Source organism: Pseudoliparis swirei, chromosome 7 (genome assembly GCF_029220125.1).
Source record: "Pseudoliparis swirei isolate HS2019 ecotype Mariana Trench chromosome 7, NWPU_hadal_v1, whole genome shotgun sequence".
NCBI classification, from domain to species: domain Eukaryota; kingdom Metazoa; phylum Chordata; class Actinopteri; order Perciformes; family Liparidae; genus Pseudoliparis; species Pseudoliparis swirei.
In genome coordinates, this window is record NC_079394.1 from 23,429,086 (window position 1) to 23,453,075 (window position 23,990).

Genomic DNA, 23,990 nt, shown 5'->3' on the forward strand with positions numbered 1-23,990 from the left:
GCTCAAACTGTCTAAATCAAATCTGCTCTTAAAGGGCCAGTGTGTAGGATGTGTCGGTATGAAACGTCTCCCGTTTGAAAAGCGCGTTGGGAAAGAACTACGGTGGCCGACGCAAACAATGTGAACATCTAGGAACCAGCGTTTGCTTCGTCCCTCCTGGGCTACTGTACAAACACGATGGTTACCTGCTTGTAAACATGAACGCAACGAAAACGCAACTATTCTTATTTTCAGGGGATTATACATCCAATAAAACATACTTGTCAATATTATACTATATTACATTTCCTCATGCATGCTACACAGTTTTCTTTCAATTTAAAATGAATACGAATATTACTGAGATGCTGCTGTAAATAGGTAACTTTGCTACAACGGGTGACCAATAATGGATTGACAGCTTATTCTTCTCCAAAAGTAGCAAAAGATTACTACATTTTAAGTTTAATTACTAGTCTTACATTGTTTTCCTCAATACCTATAGCCACTATTTAAGATATAGAAGAAAAACATGGATAGCCATACTCTTTCCCTCGGTGATGTCAGCCTTCACAGAATTCAAAATTTAATTTGGATGCTAATAGTTAATCTTACCAATACTGTCTTCATTACCTTCAACCCATTGGACTCACAGTTGTCAGAATCTTTATCCTTGCCTAGACTGTCCATGACCCAATCACTTAAAAAAAATTGAAGTGACTCAGTAATACTACAAAACCTCTAAGAGTGATTATTAAAAATGTTCAAAATGACAGTATGAGGTACGGTCATTCTGCTTCTCCCCGAGCACAAAATAAAACAAGAAGCAGTGGGGCAATCAACCTGAACATTAAAAACAGAGTCATATTTCCTGAATTCAGCTATTTATTAGTTCATATGTACAGATATGACATATTGCACGATACAAACGCAACGGCTTTAATCAAGCTTAAAAGAAAGAACACAAACCTCAAGTACTCTATGAGGGATGCATGTTATTTTTGTGCGCTTGCGTGGTTCAAGGGAGATATACATTCTTTATATTTACACACAGATAAATATACACTTTACAAATGAATAAAGCGCTTTCAAGACACTCACTCATCCACTTTTGCATACTGCTGCTGGGTTTGTGATGGCACACTGTCTGACAAACAGCCGCCACTCAGCTGAGGTTGGCCTACGGGCTTTTAGTGGATGGATTCAAGATTTTCCAACTTACAAATTTGACTTTTCTGAATGCATTGTGTATTATGTGTGTTTTTTTTAAATGGCAGCAAAAACATCTCGCTTTTGAGGTCATTTTGAGTTTTTTGATGGAGATCACAGTTATCAGCACTTGTCAACATCAGAGGTAATTGAACCTAAAATCAACATGTTTTTGATTACACAGGTTGTATTAAAACACAAGATTTTCCTCTGTTTTGTGTGTATGCATACACTCAGGCTTTGTGTGTGTGTGTCTCGAGTGGTCTGCAGTTAGAGCCCCACTTCCTCGTCACTGTTCAGTCTCTCGGTCTTCGTGGAGGGGACAGGGGTTCAGAACATTGGGATGTTGGGGGGTGGGGAGGGGGGGGTCAGATGTTGAAGCTCTCTCCGCAGCCGCACGTGCTCTTGATGTTAGGATTGTTGAAGACAAACTCGCTGGACAGCATGGACTCCACAAAGTCCATCTCGGTTCCCAGCAGGGTGAGCTGGGCCTTCTTCTCTATGAACACCCTCACACCTGCAAGAAAGAGTCGCAGCGGACATGTCACTACTCTCCCCCTTCACGGTTCATTTTTTACTGCACGTGAAAAGCGCAAAAAAATAACCAGACTCACCGTCCTGCAGCACCTCCTCGTCAGAGTTCCCCTTCTCCTTTGTGTAGTCTAGTGTGTAAGTCATCCCGTTGCAGCCGCGCGTTCTCACCCCGACCGTCAAACCGATCTATGGAGAGCCACAAGGACGTCACAGTTTGGTGTCATCTTTTGGGTTTTTGGGTCAATCTCTTCTTGAGAGTTTCACGAGTTTTGAGTGCCAGACGGCTAATTAGAGTATTTAAATGTTCAGGTTTTAAAGGGAGTAAACAAGAATGTGGATTGACAGACTTAAGTTACAGAAGACGGTCTAAACCGCTGGCCTTGTCGGCTACTCACGTATTCTGGCTTGTTCTGCAGCAGAAACCTTATCTTGTTCACAGCCGCTGGGGTCTAGAAGAAAAGAGGAAAACAGGAGGTTGAAAAAGGTCAACAGAGCACACTGGTGGTCAAATAGCTGGGTGTGTTTGTTTTTTTGTTGCAAAAAAGTACATTTGGCAAAAAGCAGGAGAGAATAGAGAAATGCAACGTGGTGCCGGTTTAAGTTTCTTTGGCGGGGGGGGCGACCATTATAGTTGGATTTGAGCAGGTGCCTACAGTGTCATGAACACAAGCCTCCGCCAACCAGCCAAGTCGCAGATTGCATCCCGTCACATGTTTGTGTGACGTGAAGCAGGTTACAAAAACATGAAGTAATTTGTTTTGATTCGTCATATTTTTGCGTGTGAATTCTTTGGGTTTCAGGCCACAGGGACCACCAAATCTTTGCTGGACACCCGTGAGTCCAGGAGGACGTTGGTGCCTTCAGGCATTCCCGAGATGAGACAAGGCCCTGCCCACTGACCCAAAAAAAGGATAAAAATGCAGTGTGGTTACAGTGCAGCCATTTAAATCAGCTGCATGTTCAAAGAAAGTCTTCGTATTTCGCGTTGGCTCTGCATCTCAAGGAATAATGCTCACATGCATATGATAACAAAAACGTAAAACAAAAAAACCAAAGATGTATTTTTTTATGTATCCATTATCCATCCATACCAACTGCAGTTTGTTTGAGGAGGAGCTGCAGGACCCTTCTCCCAAACAACCACCCCATTTCGCAGCAATAACAATCTCGACAGATAAACAGAGCGAACCCTGAGAAGGATGACGGTGTTCAGACTCTGTGGAGAGGAGACCGAGGTGAACCCCGTCGGGCACAGGGTGCTGACCAGTGGCGGCTGGTGAATTTGGGGGGGGGGGGGTGCGCAGTTGGGCGACGCGGTTTAAATATCACTCAACAATGAGAAGAAAAGAGGTTTTGAGTAGAATATTGTAAAAAACAAAGCTTTATTTCAAGAAAACACCGTGCTCAACACTGTCCAAAAACAACCAGTGGCGGTGCGTCCATAGAGGGCGCTAGGGCGCCACCCCTCTTAAAATTTTGAGATGAATTTTTAAAAATAAAATATATTGACTTTCCATCAGCAGCACCCCCCCCCCCCCCCCCCCATTTTCGGATATCAGTCCGTCGCTCGCAATTCCAGGATGCTTTATTTTCATTGCTTGCTGGATTAAATCTTACCCAGATACAACAGATACAGGTTTTTTTCTGATTGGCTATTGTGTAGCCCATTTCTTTTTTTTGATTGGCTGATAAGTGGCTCCTCACAGCAACTCTCGGGGGGGCCGCGATTCCACGGTGGTGAGGGCAGCGCGGCTCATGTTGGCAGCTGCATTACATTAAAACATTAAATAGCCGAGAGTTTTTTTCAGCATGAGAAATACGATGTGTGGCGGGAGTGCGTGACTTAAAACCGAAATGCGTGATTCTCACGCTCAATGCGTGACACTTGAGAGCCCTGGTATATATTATATTTTTTCAGTCTTCTTTTTTTTTTCCATCTCAAAATGTTAAGAGGGGCGGCGCCCTAGCGCCCTCTATGGACGCACCGCCACTGGTGCTGACCCTTACAGTTCACCTGCTTGTGTATGTGTAGCTGCTCCTGCCAAACACTAAAGGTACAGTATAATCCTAAATGTGCCCCAGCCTGGGAATGTCAAACAAGTGCCATGGTCATGTCTAATAAACAATAACATTAGATTAGATTCAACTTTATTGTCATTACACATGTACAAGTACAGAGCAACGAAATGCAGTTTGGCATCCAACCAGAAGTGCAACAGAAAGTTATCATAATAAATACAGGATATACAGATGATAGTAAATAAAGCGCTATACAAGAGGGCGGCTTAAGGTCTGACCCGGTACTATTGGTGATAAGTTTAGACAACACAATAGACAGATAAAATTAACATTTAAATAATGTGGAGATATAAACATAAACTATCTTAGGTTGCTAAACTAGTGCAAATATTCAGTGCATATAGGTCCTAGAAGACTATTTTGCTCTGGATTTTTCTTTATTTACTCTCCTCTTAATTCACACAGGGTAGGAGGGCTACTTGGAAATTCGACTGCATCATCCCACCCTTAACATTTAGGCCTACTTCCGCACACTTCCTTTATCAGCTCGGACCACCACAGGCTAGAAACGTATCTTGCACCGAACTATGAGCCTCCCCCAGCACCGACAGCTTGCTATACCGACCGTCTGTTATATTTACACCAATACTACGTTGAGTACTTTCCTCTCTCCGTCACAGATAGAGATAGGCCACTAATTTAAGCGGGAGCCCACAAGACCAGATATTCAGCTCTGGTGATGTGTGCCCCTCATATAAAAAAACAACTGGTAGAAATGTGTGCATTTAATTTTGAATCATAAAAACGAACAAAAAGATATGCCTGATACATAACAAAATATATGTTACGTTTGATATTAAAATGGATGTATACATATTGCTACAATTGTATCTTTATATCGCTTGTAAATTCAAAAGATGAGGAAAGATTTAACAATGAGTTTATTTTTAAGGCCGTTTGTTGCATTATGGGGGATGAAGTCTTGGTGGCTGGGGACTGACTGCTGCGTCGATTTAAACAACTTTTAACCTTCCTCTTGTGAGCCCCTCGACTCGTTAATGTTCACGCGTGCTTTTATAATTATTTCAGTGAATTAAGACAGTTTAAATTACGTTACCGTTTACGACAGTTATAAACTGTTACGGTTAGTTAATGTTTACGGCCTGACAAGGTCCTCCGTATTGAGGCAGCGACATTGTTTGTATGCATATGACGCCATCAGTGGCTGTGACAGAACATCATGTTCCGAAACCTCTTAGCTTAGCAAAGGAGCACCGTTAGCTTCTAGCTAGGCGATTTGATTCTTACGACAGAATACCCGCCGTAGCGCCCATGTGTCCCTCCGCTAACGCAAGCTCAACACGACAATGTAATGTCACGAGAAAGCTCAGTCAAAGTTGGACCAAGGTCCTACAGTGTATGCGTGTGTCGTTCAAGTCAGTGTCGGTTAGCTAACGTGGGATCACGTAACTAAGGCAAACAAAACGGCCGTTGGAGGGTTAGCGCCCCACTTGGTGTGTTTAGCATGTACGAGTAGACATGCTTTTGTAGCCACACGTATGACTTACCAGGGTCAGTGCGGCTCTTGTGGCTAATAGTTTCCTTTTGCTGACCGCTCGGACGGTAGCCCGCACCATGGAGGCAGACATGTTGCTTCGGCTAGAATCACAACATTGAATTACGCAACGTGACAGGCAATCCGCAATGTCCTAAACTAAGAGGTCCGTTTGTTGATTGGCTGATATTATGAAGGACGGGCCTGTCCGCCAATGAGCTCACGGCGGACCGGCCCTACACAAAAACACAGATGCGTTGGTTATGTAACCTACTCCATCTAGACCTTTTCTACTGTCATTTACGCTTCTAAAATACTCGCCAGGGTCGTTTATTTCTTCTGAACCAATTTATTACTTCGTAAAACAAGTCTAGACCGAAAGGTAAAGGTACTATGTTCGAGCACTGTGTCAAAGGTGAATACAGAAGATTCACGTTCGCACATGCTAGTCTGTGGCATACTGTAAAGATGGCAACGTGACCAGATGGACATTTTTCAATTAAATCCAGTATCTTAAAAAATAAAATTGTGTTTCGTGCATACTGTATTCAACAAATAGGAAGGAGAATAATACAAATTCTAAAAGTACTTAACCAGCATCCACCCATACTTTGTCTGTTGTTTCCAGTTTTATTATAGCAGTGGTACATTACTTTGTTTTAGAAATGCACAACAGTTAGATATCAATAAACATTGTACTAAAAAACAACAACATGTTCAAGGAACTATTGGAAATATTGCACACTGGGATTTGATTTTTGTTTAATGAATTATTTGAGACACAAAATGGATTGCAAGACAACATTTCCTGGCCGGATGAGGGGGGGGGAGTTCCCTTCAATAACAAAACTGATTCTCACATTTGAGTCCTACAAAATAAACTTTTAAAAATGAGAATTTTTTGTACAATACCGCCAACGACACATTTCTTTGAATAAAAGTCAGCCATATTAGGACAACGACAAAGCCACACAATCCATCTTCGCATTTGAATGACAAGCAGGTTTTTGAGACATTAACTAGCAGCAACATCATTGTAGAGCGTGTACCCTCGCACAGTGCAGCTACCAATCTGTGGCGCCATGAAAACATGAAGCCTTTTCTGTGACAAATAAATACTTGCATCTCGTTACCGAACCAACTGAGATGAACTCTAGTTTTGGAAGAAGTGAGCACAGCGTAGTACACCGTCAGTTATATGGAAAATAATGGGGGGGGGTGTCATTGAAAAAAGAAGAAAAAAACACAGAAAGCATGAAACTCTTGTTTAACTATATGTTCTCGCACGTCAGTCGCAAACTTTCCTAGCGCGTGTGGAGACACATACGGGTTGTCAAAGGAAGTCTCACGGTGCGTGCTTCCCCACACGCACACACGCAGTTGAGGGGCATGTTGTCTATGAATCGGGTGGATAAGCCGTCTCGAAAACATCAAAGACCCAGAAAAACTAAATATATATACATCTACATGTTGGTTTCTCTAAAAGAGGCAGTCTGTGGGCAGAGCTGCAATCGAGGCTGAAGACAGACGGATGTCAGTGCGGAGGACAAATAAAACAGGATTTAAAAGAAATGCAATAAAAACAATTTTTTAAAGATCCTGGCATTACATACACTGCCATTCAAACGTTTTTTAAAACCTCTAGAAATGTTTTTTTTTGTTAACATTAATGAAACAGGAATATATCTCTATTAAACTGTGAATTGCTAGAGACTTCTTCAGAATAACGGACCTTAAAATCACTTTACGTAGCAGACGACACGCCGTACACAGATGTAGAGAATGTTGTCCGCAAAGGATTGAAGCCATTAACTATTAGTCACGGTAGACACTTACATTTTCTAATTCAAGACATTTCACTACGATGTTTTAAACATTTATAAAAAAGAGAACTTGACTGGCAGTGTAGGTAAACAAAGAAATCAGGTGCATGCAAAATGGCTTCTCTTTTAAATGAAATCATTTAAAAAGCTCCTCTTATGAGGAGAACTTTAAAAAGAAAAAAAGGAAAAAACCCGCATAAAAAGGCCCTATTTGGCTTCAAGTCAAGGCGTCCTGTTTTTGGCTTTTAACAGGCTCCCATTGGCCCAACAGCACCATTCAGATTAAATGGTTTCTGGATTTTGGGTCGCTGTCTGCCTGGACAAGAGTAGAACCACGTGGTCACGTCTGCTCATTCCACCGGGCTCTTCCTGTGACCAGAGTGACCCACGTTTCTGCAGGCTGAACTACCTGCAACAGAACCAGAATGAAAATGTCAACCATCACTCGAAACCACCACACTGTTAAAGAAAAAACTACCCATCCTGCTAAATGACAATGAAAGAAAAAAGAAAAGAAAAAAAGGACAGATTGCTTTAACCAACACATTTCAAGCTACAAGTACGATCACACAGAATGCATGTTCGTGGATTAAATAGAAAACAGGAGGCAAATGATCAACTTTAGCACAAACATCAGCAAGCATGCTCTCGCTCTCACACCCACAAAGTCATTTGAAATAAATACATTTTAAATACAAATTCAGTGTTAAATAAGCGATACAACTGCCGAATAGGTACTGCGCTCAGGAACGTCAACTGGAACTTTAAATACCTGACTGTGGGCTTCGTATCACATTTGTGTCGCTTTCTCTTTTCTCGCATTGGTGAACCCTGAAAAAAAAAAAAAGGAAGAATATAGGTGTGCGTATGTATAAAAGTGTTTTGTTACTGTCGCAATATCAAGATCATACCGGTCGCTCTCTCAAATTCCTCCCGTGAGCGGAAGAGGTGGAAGCAAAGCCATCCATCCTGTTACCTGTCAAATGACCAATAACATATATATATATATATATTTTTAAAGAGGTCAGTTTGCTGCCTTTAATCTTCATAAACGTTGATGCAAAAATAATCTTCATTGAATGTATCTGGCGAGGGAGTTGAACTAAATGTCTTTTAAGAGGGGCTTCAGAATGCAATGGGTCAAACTCAAACGGCTGCGTTTACCTGCGTGGCTTCGGTACTGCGGGCAGTCCCTCTTGATGTGCGCACTGGATCCACACAGGAAGCAGCAGCGCACCTCCATCGAGTCCCGCTTCCTCCAGGGCTCGTTCTGGTGTCTTCCGTCCTCCGCCATGTGCTCCGGCCTTTTGTCAGAGTCCCGTCTGCGTTTGTACCTGGACCACAAGTCATTCACAAGCGTGACGCAAACGCATAGCTCGACACAGAGTAGGCAATTAACACGCCAACGAAGTCAGGCTTGCACTGGGATTTTGTACCTACTTCTTACGCATGGGGCAGTCCTTCATGAAGTGGCCAATCTTGCCACAGATGCGGCAGCAGCGGTCATTGGGCGCGACCTCTCCCTCTGTGAGGACTTCAGGATCAAAGAAATACTCCTGGGACATGAAGACAAATCACAACTTTAATGCTTTGATTAAGTCACTTTGGGAAAACACCTGTAGTCAAGGCTTTTTTCTGACTTTTTGTGTCATTTTAGTTTACGATTTAACTTTCATGAACTATAAACACGTTGTGAAGTTCTTAAGACAAAAATGACGTGGTTGTGACCTGTCACTCCCAAGGTAGCCCCGCCCTAAAGCATCCCCTGCATTATGGTCGGTTTGACTCTAAATGGACCATAATGTACTAAATGATGAACTCATGTTTACTGAGGGAATAATTTAAGAAACTCAGGAGTTGCCCGATTACAATAATCTAGACAGGAGAAAATGTAAGTGTAGATTATTCATTTAAAGCCCCACTATGTAGTTTTTCACTTTTGGCGCCCCCTTCAGGTTTTTAGGTATTTAGGTATCGATTTCAGTGTCGTAAATACCCAGTGACGATAGATGCAGCCTCGCATACACTTGTATTGAGTTGGGATCATGTGTTGTCCTGTATTATAATATTATTATTATTATTATTATTTGTACGTGTCACGGGTTATAAAAGGTGACGAGGGGGAGGTGACGCAAGGTTTTTTTTGTTTGGAGCGCGCTGACCGACGGCGGACTTGTTGAGCGGACTCAGAACGGCAACAATCCGTTTCTATTTTGGATTCATACCAACGGGCGGGATCACCAATAGAAGACTGCTCAGGAACACTGTGAACTGGCCCAGCACCGACCGGACTAGGGTGAAGGAGCGCAGGGATTGAACGCGGCGCCTCGCCACATCTCTGGCTGGTCGAGGGGGGGGGGGGTGCGCGGGTGCGCGCGTGCAGTCATTTCCTTTTGTTTTGGGGGACTGCAAATGTGGAGTACGTGTGATCGAATACAATATTGTTGACAACACCAAAAAGCTACATAAAAAGCTACCCTTATACTGGAGCTGCGAGCGTGGAGTGGCACTTTATGACATTGCGTAATCACTGCCAGAAAGCAGGTCAAGTACATCCGCCGGATGTACCGGGCGGCTCCAGAATCTTACATAGCGGAGTTATTTCCCCACAGACCCCCGATGGCAATAGCGGAGACGCAAATCGTCATATTAAAAGTCATTGTAGCGGCACAATTTTTTTCAAGCTGTTATTTTAAGGTCCAAAAGTTACATAGTGGGGCTTTAAGATGCAGTGCTATAATTCTTAGCTGGATAAAATAAATAAAGAGAAGAGGCCGACAGCTGATTCACGCTCATTGATTTGATGCCACTACAATATGGAAATGTGGCGCTTAGACAGCAGACACTCACCATCCGAGAGGGGTACGCGGGAGGGAAGTCTGTGACAGGTGTGCCATACACGGTCCTGCCATTGATGAAAGCCTTCATGATGAAGTTAGTCACTGTGTCGACGACAGAAAGAAGAAAACGCATCAGAAGACAGCCAGGACAAATGGAAACCAAACAACAAAGACAATCGGACGCCATCTTCTTACTTTTCCTGGACAGACCAGCACCGAGGTTATGATTCAAGTCAAACGGATCTGGAATATGAACAAAGAAAAAAGATTTATGAAATACCCAGACAGGCATTTTGATTTAAAAAAATATATATTTAAAAAAATAGATGTGCCCATATAATAACTATAACAGCCCCCCGACCCGGATTTGTCACACAGGCCGACCTTCAATAACGATATATTTCGACGTCCACTGCTTGTTGAAGGTGGTGAGGCGGCCGTGCTGCCGGAGACAGATGACGTGCTCTCTGAAGTCAAAGTCCTCGGTGTAGAAGCGGAGCAGGCCGAGCCACAGCTCCCCCACAGTCTCCACGTTCTGGCCGTGCTGCGGCCAGCGGCTCGGCTGCAGGAAGACCGCATCGACACGTTAACACGCGGTGGGGGTGTCGGACAGGAGAACAATACATAAATAGAAAACGACTCACAAGTGCTTTTAAATCGTCAAAGAAGTACACGTTCCAGCCGTCAACCAGCACCTCCGGCTTCTTCTTTCCATCGTAAATCTGCGGCACAGTTGAGAGGAGAGGAAGTTGCGCAAAATTCCTCTCTCAAGGCCTGAAAAGGTGCACGATCAGCTGGTGCTTAGGATATAATGATGTATCAAATAAAAATAATTCTGATGGCACAAACAAGTGTTGAAAATTAAAAAGTGTGTTCAGACGGGAGAGATAAAACGTAATTCGAGATATTTTTAATTGAATACATTTTAACTCGATTATGCATTTTTGCCGTTTACAGGAAAGTGTTGATCAGACTTTGGTGGCACCCCAAAGTCAAATTCTTCCCATCAGTGTTTCATAATGATCAAAATATAATATTACTCTTCTCTACTGGGCTTTTGTCTCAAACTAGGAAAGGAAATATCGTCGGCTCCTAAGACACCATCTTGTCTTGCGATGTCAGCAGGGGCGGCTTGTCCATAAGGGCGATTGGGGCGACGCACTGCCTAGGGGGAAAAGAAAAAAAGAAAAAAAGAAAAGAAAAGTCGCATTCTACCACTAGACGTCTGATCTGCCTCTGTATGTCATTGTCCAATCAAGTAACAGTCATTCAGTCAGCCTAAAGTCGTGCTTCAAATGGCCCCGCCCCTTCTGGGGCGACTTTGGGCGAAATGAAAATCGCCCCAGACCTCTCCCATTGACTCCAATGTTAAACCCATTTCTTTCACAAAACAGAGCTCTCAATGCATTCTCTATGGCTTCCGGGAGGACTCGCCCCTCCAGGTCTTGTCATAAGTAATCGACGTAAAAGCAGCTTCGACAGAGGCGTATTCAGTCGAGATGGCCGGTGCTCAGGGCAACAGCAGCGATTCAATTCTTTCTTTGAAAGAGATCCTTTCGGTCGGCGTAACAATGAAGACACATTGGCAACAATAGAAGTAGGACCTCCTCGAGCAGCGGTCGCCAACACGTCGATCTTGATCGACTGGTCGATCTCGGAGACGTTCGCTGTCACTCTCCAAAATAAAATGAAAATAAAATCAGAAACACATTGTTCCTCATTCTCGAATATTTTCTAAAGTCTCTTCTGAAACGTTTTCTTCCTGACGATCGACGTCAGAAAAGATCTCCGCCTGATTTTAATGAACGCCTGTAAACGGGTTCTCTGACAGCGGTGTCAGCTGTGCTCCCTGAAAGAGGAACGTACCACTACAGGTGAGGCGCAGGGGAAATGCAGAAAGACCTTTATTGATAACTTCACATATTACACAAGGTCAAAGTACAAAGACATAAAACTAAGTCATCAATAAATAAATGTTGAGATGCCTGTACCTTCGTGTAAATGTTTACGTTACGGCATTAACAACTTGCGCCTGCGCATGCGCGACAGCCGAGATTCTGGGCGACTTGCCAGGTCTTACCTCTGAGTTCGGCTTTTCTGCTGTTGCCCTTCAAAACAAAAGCTCAACATTGAGCTTTTTTCTTGTCTGGTGGAGCAATCTGGTTTACTTGAAAGTGATTGCAATTGTATTTCTTCTATTATTTGAAAAAGCACAGATGCAGGAGTCACAAATGGGGATCTCATATTTATTCTTATTATAATTATTTAAATCTTGCTGAAAGAAAATCACCAAATCGAAGACCAGGAGCTGGATTACTGACAGACAGCTCACAGACTGCCTCAGACTGTCTGTCTGCTTATGAACTAACGACAAGCTCACAGACAGAGTTCAGTCACAGCCATCACACTGACTGGAGTCACATGACTTGATGGCATTGTGACGAAGCTACACATAGACAGCTGTCTGAAGGTCTGTGGTTTTGGGTTAATCATTATCAAAAAAATTGCCCCTCCTGAGAATTTTTTCAGGAGCCGCCACTGGATGTCAGTATGATACCCCATTTTATTGGTCCCGGATTTTTCGCAGCAAGGTAATGGGAACCTTTTTTTAGTTCATGTAATTTGTACCTCTTGCAGCACAGGGATGACCGGTGGGTTTCTCTGCTGGAGAAAGAACAGCACCATTAAGGTGTAGGCGTAGGACGAGAGGCTGCCACGGGAAGCATCCCCAATGTCGCAGATCTGTAATGGGACCAAAATAAAAAACAGGATTGTAATACTTCAAACACAATATAATAATATCGTATGACAATGGAGGCGTAGAGAGACACGCCGAGAGTCAAAAGGCCGCTCACCTTGGCGAAAACCTTCATGACGTAACAGAGGATCTTCACTCTTTCGTCAATGTTGGCATACAGAGCGAGCAGATTTGTGTTATGTAGGGCCTGCAGGAGAAAAGGGGTTGACGTGACAGCATGAGGAGTTAGCACATGGCAAAAAGAGACCAAATGCAAACAGAAAACTAAGAGGGGGGGGGGAGGGGAGAGAGAGAGAGAGACCCCTACCAGAGTGTTGTAGAGGCTGATGTCTCCCTCCAGGCCGGTGCGAAAGTGGAAAAACTTCACAATCGGTACTTTCGCTGTCGTGATGGGCAGGATGTTCTTCAGATCTGGTGACGGGGTAGAAACGGGATGCATTGACATTGTATTGTATAAATAATTACATTACGAGGAATTATGGGACAAACTCATTCAATAAAATGAATAAAAATGGAATGGCTGCAAGCTGAGAAACTCTTATTGCTTAATAAACATTTAAAAACCTCCCTCCACTGCTTTGCCATCAGCTCATAATATGTAATTTACCAGAAGATACGTTTTGGGGAGTATGTCTTTATCTCAACCGAGGGTCTGAAAGGGTTGTACTGATTTAATACTAACCTTGGTGTTTCCTCAGCGTTCTCGCCAAGCTTTCAATGATGCAATCAACATCCTGTGGAATGAGATGAACAATAAATTACGCTGACAAACCAATTACCGACAACTTCAAACGCCTGGTCGTTTCATTTAATCCTCAAATGGCTGGAGCAGAAACGCAGAGTAGCAACAAAACGTTTTTTTGTTGCCATCAATAAAATAAATTTGATAACTTACTTCTATGCTGTCCTGGCCCTCCAGCACCATACAGATGTCAAGGTCACTCTGTCTGAACCCAAAGCCATTTTTGGACGATCCAAACAGTTGCAGCCGAGCTCCTGTCAATCAAAAAACTGAATTTTAAAGTCAACATTTAGGTGGGTTTAGGGGCAAGTCAACTAAATGCAAAATCATCTTCATTATACTAGTTAAAAAAACGAAAAGATGGTAAACGGTGAAGATGGAGGGGGGGTGGGGCAAACTCACCAGCAAACTGTCGTCTGACGAAGGTCTCCAGGTCTTGAAGGATGTGCTCTCTAACAGCCTCTTCCAGTTCATTTGGGGAGAAGTCAGCTGGAAAGGAAACGGACCTCATCGTCAGACACTAGATTTTAAATGATTTCGCCCATCTGTAATGACAGCGGACTGTTCTCCATCCAAATTACACCACGACAGAGAAGGCGTCGTTGGTAAGCAACGTGCAAATGCATCTTGTGACGAACCAGGAAGTTCTAATCCCACCGTTTAGACAGCAGGATTTTAATTTCCGGTTGTTATTGTCTTTTTTTTTTTTTTTTTTACACACACACACTTGCACAAGAACATTTGGCCTTCATGAAGCTGAAACAAGCGGTTTAAAATTCAAAAGTAAAAGATATAGGATCAGAAAATTAAAATGTTATTGCATCAGCTCCATTGTTCAAATGACATTATGCCACATGTAAAATATAATCAAACGCCTTGAAAGCCAATTCATGAAATTCAAAACATTTGAGAAAAATGCAAATATTTATATTTTGTAAAATACCAGAAGTGTTGTTAGCAAGCTGTAACCACACGATACTCACCGAAGCACTGCTTGCAGACTTCGTCGAGGACACTGAGGAACTCTGGCGTTATCGGGGGCAAAGGCTCCAGCTGCACCTTCTTGAAATCCTCTGGGCAGTCTTTCTTCAGGTGGCCATCTCGCTTGCACAAGCTGCACACGACCATGTGGGACTGAGGGCGATGGGAAGGGTTCAAACACAAGTGACACACGGCTCATTTGCCACAGTCTCTTGTCCAATTTAACTTACAGTCGTCCTCCAACCCAATACTGTAAACTGTTTGCCCAAGTTTGACATTAGCCATTTGTTTTCCCAACACGTCGAGACAAAGTCAAAAGCAACGCTTACCTTTCCTCTGGTGAACGCTTGACTCGTGAACGCAAAAGACCGTCTCTTCAGTTGTTGGGTTTTAGCTTCTGGGCTCTTCTCCTCAATCGTGTCCTCTAAGTGTGTCGATGCCAGACTCTCTGACACCAACTCTATCCCCTCCTCTTCGTCATCCATCGAACCAGGCGTGTCCAAATCTGGGCCCTCCTCATCAGACAGGAGCTCCTCCCCGGAGATCTCGTCCACGAGGAAGATGTCCTCATCCTCCGTGGTCAAGCTGTCCAAGTGTTGCCTGTTGTGCTCGGCGTCGTCCTCCTCGTCGTCGTCTTCAGAGAGGCTGCTTTTCCCGAGGTCCGCTTTCTCCTTCTCGCGCTCCTCGTCTGAGTCGCTGAACTCTTCGACCTCCTCCTCTTCCTCGATAATGCAATCGGAGTCCTCGGGACCGCTCTCGGCCGCCTTCGATTGACCTGCGCCAGGGGACTGGACGCCGAGCTGGCCTAAGCTGGCGGTCACCCCACCGACGGGTCCGCGTCGGGCCTTCGCCTTGAGGCCGCCAGCGGGCGCGTTGAGCGGCAGCCCAAAGTACTTGTACGTGGTTTTGAGACAGTGTAGGATGTACTCGTACATTTGCTGGCTGTTCAGGGTGCGGGCCACATTTCTCTTCACGGCGAATGGGTCTGCAGGAGACATTACATGGAGTCAAATTGTGTCAGAGTGACTCTACAGAAATGTAGATTATGTTTGAGTCAGCCTATCATCACAAACAGTAGCACCGTGTCCATTACTGGCTGGGATTAGAGGTGTGGAAAGGTCTCCTTTATAAAGATGCATCGTGATGCGGTCGTAAACGACACGGCATCGATGCCGATTGTTTGTGTCAACACAAGCACAGAGACGACAATTAAACACACTTGTTCTCCCATCAATGTCAGCTGCTCAGATTAAACAATGTTGAAAAAGGGGTATGCAGACTGATATTCAGAGATTAAGTGACTTCAAGGAAAAGTCTTGCTTGGCGCTAAGCTAAGTCCTGCAGTATAAACTGTACCCCATTTTAGAGCTGCTATGGGGGAAGAACCTATAAGAACACTTGTAATGCACTGCAGGAGGATTTAGGTTTTGTAATGCGTGTGTACAGAGGTGGCGTATACAGATTTAGCATTTCCCTAAATTAAGGGAGTTTAGACTGGTCGCTTGTATTGATTGGCAATGTAAAATAACTTTGCGCTGCAGATGTAACATTAAGGATGCATCAAGAAACGGTGCAATAAAAAGGTCATCGTGAGGCCGGTGAAGCTTCACACCTCTATCCAGGATGGACTTAAACTCTGAACATGAAAATGGCATTCGGTTTCATTGCAGCTCATTTATGTAAACACACTTACATTTTCTCTTTTTAAGAGCATACCTCCTGTGTGGAGTTTCCCTACAAGCATAAACCTTCTAATTCAGACGACAAAATGAGAGTTTCTGACCCTCTATTGCGATGCGTTTCTTTGGCCAGTCCTTCATCTCCCGGGAGAGGACGGCACCCGTCCGAACACTGATGACATTGTCGGCCAAGTTGAACTCCAGCGAGTAGAAGCGGAGCATCTCCACCCAGAGAAGCCCAACTTCCACAGGCGGGTGGGGGCTCTGGAACGTCAGCAGAACCTGAGAGGAAACGCAGACGGCACAAACTTTCAGCCGCTATTAAGACGGTAGATTTTAAAAAGAGGACAACAAAACCATTATTATCTCCGGGAACTCTGACAAAACCTGTTCACTATGATATATTATCAATGGTAATATAATGTTTCAAGTCTCTAAGAGTTCTGTTTAATTACTGTAGTGAAAATATAATGAAAGATTCAATCTAGAAAAAAAGCACATTCATCTAAAAATAAGAAGACTGCCGAAACAGAGGAACAAACGCACTCCTATCGGGTAACAAAACGACAGTGTACTCGTAACTACCTTTCCCTTTATACAGGAGCTCTCTGCTGGCTGCTCTTTGGAGGGAGCTGTGTAGGCCCAGTGCACGTGTCCGTCTTCCGTGTGCGTTAGATTGAAGTCCGACAGCCTGCTGAGTGAAAATGTCTTAATCTAAAACAAAAAGACAAAATCAGGCGATAGGATTAGTTTCATCCTCGGATCAATGCTAAAATTAGCCAGTTTACTGTTATTTTAGCGGCAAAGATAAACGGCACACCTCTTGTTTCAGGTAGGCAGGCAAGAGGGACTCTTTGCGCTGCTGCAAGAAGAAGATGACCATGAGGGCGAACACATACGGCGGCAGCCCGCCTTCCTCCGAGTGGTCGATATTGCTGATCTGGGCCCAGCGTCTGAGACCAAAAACCAGCGGGAGGAGGAGATCCTCCCGAGCGGACAGAGCAGCGAGATAGGAGGTGGTTTGGAATGCGTTTTCATTCCCGGCGCTCACTTTGCACACCAGGCCGCTGATGAAAATAGCAACGCGTTACCATTAGCGGTTTACTGCATTTGTGTTGCGGTAGCTTCATAATATTTTAATTAATGATGAAGCTGGAGTTTCTATTAATCAGTTTGGTTCATAAATATGTGTGATAATAACACCGACCTCTTTATCTCTTTGCAGATGACCACCGGCACCCGGGCATGAAAATCAGCTTCCATTTCGATGAAGACCGCTGAGGAAAAGAACAACACGTGTTGAATTTTAAACTTCCACGGCGGTCTAGCGATAGAGGATTATTCCTGCGGCGGAGTCGTGTCACCGAGGACACATCTCGCCGTGAACAGAATAAGAGGCGACTCACGGCTCACGGAGAGGCTCTCCTTGACCAACAACAAGACGTCTGGCTGATGCATCTGTGAATACATTGCATGTCAAAGTCATTACAAAACATGAATACAAAAGTAAAATTAACAGGACAATGTGGCTTGTCTTATGTAAGTCACATTAAAAAAAAGCTATAAAGTAAAGCACCCTCGAGGTGTAAGAGGAAACCCATTTTGAAGAAAACCATTTAAAAACTGTCAAAAACAATATTTTAAACTCACGTGAGCTGGAAACAGAATGTCAATGTTGACGTCAGAATCCTTAAATCCAAACTTGGTGCAAGACGATCCATAAAGCCTGAGCCGGACCTCTACAGACGAGAGATGGAGCAATGTTTTTAACGCGGGCAAACCACTTGTGAACCACTCCAACATGTTGTCCACCGGGTGACATACCAGGCAGGACGGACACAAGGAGGTCTTGCATCATGAGGACAACGTTTTGTCTCGTCGCGACGTCCTGGTCACTCATTCCGTGTTCCAGGACGACGGCCTCCAACACAGCGCTCACTGCGGCAGCGTGCTCCGGGCCGGGAGGCAGTATCTCCGTCAGCATCACCTCCTCCTGCCTCTCCTATTAAAACCCAAACAGGCCCATATGGGCTCAGAGCCGTCTTCAACGCAATAAAGACTGCAGCCACACGTTGAGCGCACAGCAGCGTCATCTGCTGACAAGCGTTTACTCTGATCATCTAAATGGTGATTTGCATAACACTACGGTCATTTTTCTTACCTTGGCCCTCTTCTTGTGCCGTTTGTCTCGGATATGTCTGTAGGCGTCCGACACGGAATCAAGCAGGACGTCACACAGAGCACAAGTGTAAAGAGCACCGCTGTGGGACCTCTGAACCAAAAAGGCAGGAGAGTAAAGACGTCAGACAGTGACTGCAATAATTAAACTGTTGTGGAGCTTCTGCCCCATAACACATATTAAATATGATAGCACAGAGGACACAATATTAAATAAAACGTCTTATCGAAGAAAGAAGGCTTTGTCAAGTCTTCCCCAATTCCTGTCCGACCCCGTACCTTCTTCAGGGTGTAGATCTCCTCCTTGTTAAGCCGCCGCTCTGCTTGCTGTAAGCTTTGCAGCTCTTGGGCCGAGAGTGTGGACTCTTCGATCACCGGGCCCCTGTTGTCCTCGGCATACGGTCTATTTTTGTTGTGGTTTCTCCGTCGTCTCCCTTCGGGAGGAAGACGGTGTCAATGTGTGTTAAATATGCTGCAGTGAAGTTGAATCAGCCAGTCCGATTTTGTTCAGAAACCTCACCTGATTTGTGAGCACAGTAACTGTCCTCTCTGCCCCCCTGCTCCCACTCCTCCTTTGGCCCTTCTCCTGGTCCACTCCTCTTCCACTGCTGCTGCGAGCGCTCTCTCCAGGCGTCTTCTCGACCCCCACCACTGTTCTCAGGACCCGAGAACCACCGGGGGTCATCCTTCTGCGAGGGGCTGTGACCACCTCTAAAACCTCCGGGGGAGTAGCTGAGGGGTCCCATCCCTCCCTTTTTGGGACTAGCCCGGTAGGGCCCACCTTGGTTCTTCCCCGGCAGACCTCCCTCTGATCTATAGCTCTGTCCTCGACCCTGGTCCTGCGTCCTCCAGCCTTCTGGCCTCTCTGGTCCTGCTCCCCTCTCCGGTCCTGCTCCCCTCTCCGGTCCTGCTCCCCTCTCCGGTCCTGCTCCCCTCTCCGGTCCTGCTCCCCTCTCTCTGCCTCTCTGCCGCCGGTAAGGCCTGCCCGAGTTTTCCATGGTTCACTTTTGCAAAAAACTGCAGGATGAAATATTTGGTTAATAGAGAAGGCCTCATGTAGAACATCCTAGACACAAACTGTATGGCAACAGAACGAGTTGCCCTTTTTACGATGGAGAAGCATTCCAGTTGCCTGCAGACATAGACGCAGACTTCGGTGCTGATTAAGACACAGCTACAATCTGATCTTCAGGGTGTTAACCAACAGATATCTGGCAGAACAAATAGTTTCAGGCCTACGTAACATAGTTGTTGAACGTCTGTGAACTCAGGTTAACCTTAACCCTTGTGTTGCTTTAGGGTCATTTTGACCCGAATCAATATTACACCCTCCCCCCGCCTTAGGATTAATTTGAGCCCATTCAATGTTTAATGTCGGTGTTCTTTCGGTAGTCAACAAACAAACATAAAGTGCCTCACACGTAAACTTGGAAAACAATATTAATTCTAATAATTTTCTGGAGGTTTTAATTGCTGGCATCAAATTGAACCCAAAGGGTAAAATATGTTAGTAAATATAAAGGTAACAGGAGGGTGAAACATTGAATCGGGTCAAAATGACCCAGAGGCGGGGGGAGGGTGTAATATTGATTCGGGTCAAAATGACCCGAAGGCAACACAAGGGTTAACAGACTTTTCACAAGATACAATCCTCATCACTCAGCCTTCTGTGACTTTGCGGCCACAAACAAGAGTGGAGGTCTCAGTCAGCGATTGAGGTCGACAGGGGAGAGGAAATTGTAACTTTGGATCTGGGAAAAAAGGATTTCCCCACAGAAGCTGGAACGATAAGAAAATCCCTAACCCACCAATATTCCACAGAAAGACCTCAAGGAAAGCTGCACGTTAAGTGAAGATGTATCTTTCGGTTCAAAAAAGCAGGAAAAAGTAATGAATTTTTCAGTTAAGACACTTTTATAAACAGGCTTATATGTAAATTCCTCCACCATTTAATTGTAAACGTGTGTTGGTGTGATTAGCCAGCTTATCTGTTAACCCACATATTATCTTTTACTCCTATTTTATTGATAGTTTTAGTAGTTAGGTTGTATCCCATGTAAGCTTCAGCATTAGTTAGCATAACATGTGTTTGTCAAAGAGCAACGGCTAATATCGTTATTATTATTTCATAACGTTGACAGTTCCCAACTGAAAAAGCGGAGCTCCGTTGAAGCACTCACTCGCGGTGGCTAACATTTCAATTCAATTCAGTTTATTTGTATAGCCCAATTTCACAAATTACAAATTTGTCTCGGAGTGCTTTACAATCTGTACACATAAACATCCCTGCCCCAAAACCTCACATTGGATCAGGAAAAACTCCCAAATAACCCTTCAGGGGGAAAAAAAGGCTTCCCGTGTGAACCAAACCAAACACAACATCACTGCGAGGTGAACGAGCGTGCACCAAACGGAAACAAACGGCTCGAGTTACCTGGCTAACTGTGACGTGAGCTAACGAACAGAACTTGTTATTGCACACCGTCCGCGTAAGTTAGCTCGCTAGCTCCTTCGTTTCTCGCGTCGCCGTTTCCTCGTCCCCGAGTCAACGAAGGATAACTTCACCACGCACGCGTCTCTCACAGCCACTTTAGAGTTAATTTCCGTTTAGTGTTCCCCACCAAACGGAGCGGCAGATAGCAACCCCCCTGCTAACGTTACCGTTAGCTCATTAGCTAGGACGCCGTACAGCTAACCGTAGCTACCCAGCTATCAACAGATAAACGATACGGGCTCATTTCAGTTGTTTCTTTAAACTGCTCAAGCTGCAACCGCTTCAAACAGAAACACATTAAAACGCCAGTAGTAATTATCCCCCAAGAGCACTGAAGTCGGTGAAATACCGTTTGTACGTGGAAGCCTTGTTCAGGTCTAACTTGGCATGATCGCTCGTCCTGCGCTGGAGTTTGAAAGATGACGTACGGGCTCCTCTGTTTTGTAGACGTCATCGTTCAAGTTCCGCCCACAGTGCGGATCCCACTGATACTTATATTTTAACACAAAAAGATATTGCGAATGACTCAACACTCCGGCTCTCGTTTTGAGACAAAATAATAACATAATTTAAAAAATCGGAAATGAGGTTTACGTCATTGTTAGGGATAAACAACCAGGCTGTTGTTGTTCCATTTTGATAGACCTTCCTGAATTTTGAGAAATATAAAATCATAACACATAATAAATGTTTTACATCGCAAAATGAGCTTTTTAAACAATGGGATATACATATGTATCTCACGTGAAAAGCCTATAAAGCACTATAGAGGCTTGAGTTAAAAAATAAACACATTTCTGGAAGTTGTTTTAGAAATGTCACTCCCAACGTCACGAGTGAAAAAGAAATGTTTGTATCAGATGAATTCACAAAGTAGCATGTGGAACAATGCAAGACATTAGGCCACATTTGTGAAAAAAATGTGGCCTCATGTGTTGCATTGTTTTTTTACATGAAGTGTTAATGTATTTATAGTTTTATTTTCGTGAGCATGCAGCGAAAGCCATAACCAACATATGGTTCAAGGTTTCGGGTAATTAATTCCTACATGGGGCAAGTGATTGTTTTGCCTCGGTTGCCCGGGCGATGGGAGAAAAGGTGCGCTGCAGGAGCGCGGGGCAGACCCCGGGAAAACTACCGTCACCAGATGGAACTCCCCTCCCCATCCCGCGGCCAGCATCCAAGAGGCTGCTGCGGTGTTAGGACCCGGCCTCAGTGACACAGCCCACCGGAGACATGGTGTCATCTGTGAACGGAGAGCATGCGAGCTCCGACGCCGCTCACAAACAGAGGCTGACGGCCGACCCGACCCCTCCACCAACAGAGGCGCGCGCGACGGCCCGGCACAGAAAGCAGACTCTCGTTTCCAAATTGAGCGACTCCGGTTTCGAGGAAGACCTGGGATCGTCCCCGATTTGCTCCCCGGTTCGGGCGGACGTGTCCCCGCTGCACTCGGCGGACCCTCCCGCGGGACAGCTGTCCAACTGGTACCTCCAGTACGGCGACGTGGGTTTCCAGATCCAGAGGGACAACGAGGCACAGTTTCATTCTGGCAAAAGCTTGGCACGCCAGCCACAAGTAGGCTATAGCGCACATGATATAGTGTTATAGGTCAGAATATACAGTATAGATGAATAATAAACATGTGTAATGTATTCCACCGTTTATAGAAATTAGGTTAAATGACATGTTTGCCTTATTTTATTATTACTTAGAACTTTTATTCATCCTAATTTCCACATTGCATTAACCTCAGTGAACAGCATCTGTAAAACCAATACATTTTCATAAGATATGTTACTTTAGCATTGCTATTTCTTCAGAATATTAATTGGTGATTACCTTTTTTAATCACTAATGATATAGTCTCCACCTCTTAATATAATTTGTTATCAATATGATTCCCACAACAATCTTGCCATATTGGAGCTATAGAAAGGTTGCTGGATGTATAAATAATGACATGAACATGTTGTGAAGATGGCTAAACTAATGAAGTCTTTGCTCTGTGCTCGCAGCTGACAGCGGAGGCCCGCTGTAAACTCGTCAGCTGGCTCGTCCCCGTCCATAAACACTTCCGTCTGTCCTTCGAGTGCTGCTGCCTGGCGGTGAACATCGTGGACAGGTTCATGGCGTCCACGCCGGTGGCCGCGGACTGCTTCCAGCTGCTGGGCGTCACTGCGCTCCTCCTGGCGAGCAAGCAGGTGCGGCCTCGTACTCCCGTCGCCATGATTGACCGTTGGATTCGTCGCCACTCACTAAATCTCTTTCTCTTTCTCTCTCTCCGTGGTCACCCAGGTGGAGGTGGGCTCGCCGCGCATCGGCCATCTCCTCGCTCTGTGCTGCGACGCGTTCACCAAGGAGCAGCTCTGCAACCTGGAGTGTCTCGTCCTCCGCCGCCTGAACTTCCGGCTCGCCGCGCCCACGCTGGCCTTCTTCCTGGACTACTACGCCAACTATCCGGACGCAGCGGGACCCGGGCGGCGCGGCAACCTCGCGCGCAACGTGTGCGAGTTGAGTCTGGCGGACTACGCTTTCAACAAATACCCGCCGTCCCTGACCGCCCGCTGCGCGCTGAGGATAGCCGGCGAGTTGCTGGAGGAGCAGCGCGCGCAGCCATCCAAGCGCCCCGAGATCTGTGATATGGACCCCGTGGAAGCGAAGAGCCACTTCCGGTCCCAGTTGGGTCAGGGGGGCCGCAACCACAATCTGGCCGAGGAGTGCAAGGACAATCTGAGGCTGCTGGTGTCGTTAAACCAGGAGTCACTGGAAGTGATGTCTGACGTGTGATACATGTGTGTGGATATGAAAAGGAATCCCCGCTAAACTTTGGAGGGAGGGGGGGGGGGATTAGGGTTTATATATAGAGGAGAAGTCTGTTGTTTATGGAAAACCTTCTAAAGTGCATGTATACCTCGTAGATCAATTAGTCGGTTGAACTGAATGAACGTTTTACATTATAGCGTTTTATTTATTTTACTCACATGGCTTTTGTTTATTAAGTACATTAATATATATATATTTAATATATTGTAGTCATGGTTAAATGTGTATGGCAAGTTTACGGGATGTGTTATAACTGTTACAACCTATTTCATGAAGGACCTGCACAAAAAGAAGACAAAGAATGCACTCGTTGTCATTGATTGATTGTTTGTATTGTAAGAAATAAATGACCAGTGAATTATTTCGTGTTAGT

The 23,990-nt window shown here is 44.8% G+C and overlaps 3 protein-coding genes across 3 annotated transcripts; 1 reads left to right on the forward strand and 2 right to left on the reverse strand.

Annotated features, from left to right (window-relative positions):
• Positions 1–846: 846 nt before the first annotated feature.
• isca1 (iron-sulfur cluster assembly 1) lies at positions 847–5,407 on the reverse strand. Its single transcript, XM_056418896.1, has 4 exons — positions 5,310–5,407; positions 2,118–2,171; positions 1,803–1,908; positions 847–1,705 (listed from the first exon to the last, which is right to left on the reverse strand). The coding sequence occupies exons 1-4, from the start codon at positions 5,388–5,390 to the stop codon at positions 1,557–1,559; spliced, it is 390 nt and encodes a 129-aa protein (XP_056274871.1). The 5' UTR covers positions 5,391–5,407; the 3' UTR covers positions 847–1,556.
• A 496-nt stretch (positions 5,408–5,903) lies between these two features.
• Positions 5,904–21,219, reverse strand: tut7 (terminal uridylyl transferase 7). Its single transcript, XM_056418956.1, is given in 29 exon segments — positions 5,904–7,528; positions 7,892–7,920; positions 7,922–7,950; positions 8,031–8,095; positions 8,284–8,453; positions 8,560–8,675; positions 9,970–10,061; positions 10,155–10,202; positions 10,344–10,521; positions 10,604–10,681; positions 12,588–12,701; positions 12,815–12,904; positions 13,025–13,128; positions 13,400–13,451; positions 13,613–13,713; positions 13,862–13,948; positions 14,443–14,593; positions 14,770–15,425; positions 16,224–16,401; positions 16,705–16,833; positions 16,940–17,186; positions 17,327–17,396; positions 17,526–17,577; positions 17,770–17,858; positions 17,944–18,121; positions 18,281–18,391; positions 18,577–18,731; positions 18,818–19,314; positions 21,141–21,219. Coding segments are annotated over 28 exon segments (3,906 nt in total). The 5' UTR covers positions 19,296–19,314; positions 21,141–21,219; the 3' UTR covers positions 5,904–7,469.
• Positions 21,220–22,027: 808 nt separating this feature from the next.
• On the forward strand, positions 22,028–23,585 carry LOC130197019 (cyclin-O protein B). The gene is made up of 3 exons (XM_056419471.1): positions 22,028–22,369; positions 22,810–22,995; positions 23,090–23,585. The coding sequence occupies exons 1-3, from the start codon at positions 22,028–22,030 to the stop codon at positions 23,579–23,581; spliced, it is 1,020 nt and encodes a 339-aa protein (XP_056275446.1). The 3' UTR covers positions 23,582–23,585.
• The last annotated feature ends 405 nt before the right edge of the window (positions 23,586–23,990 follow it).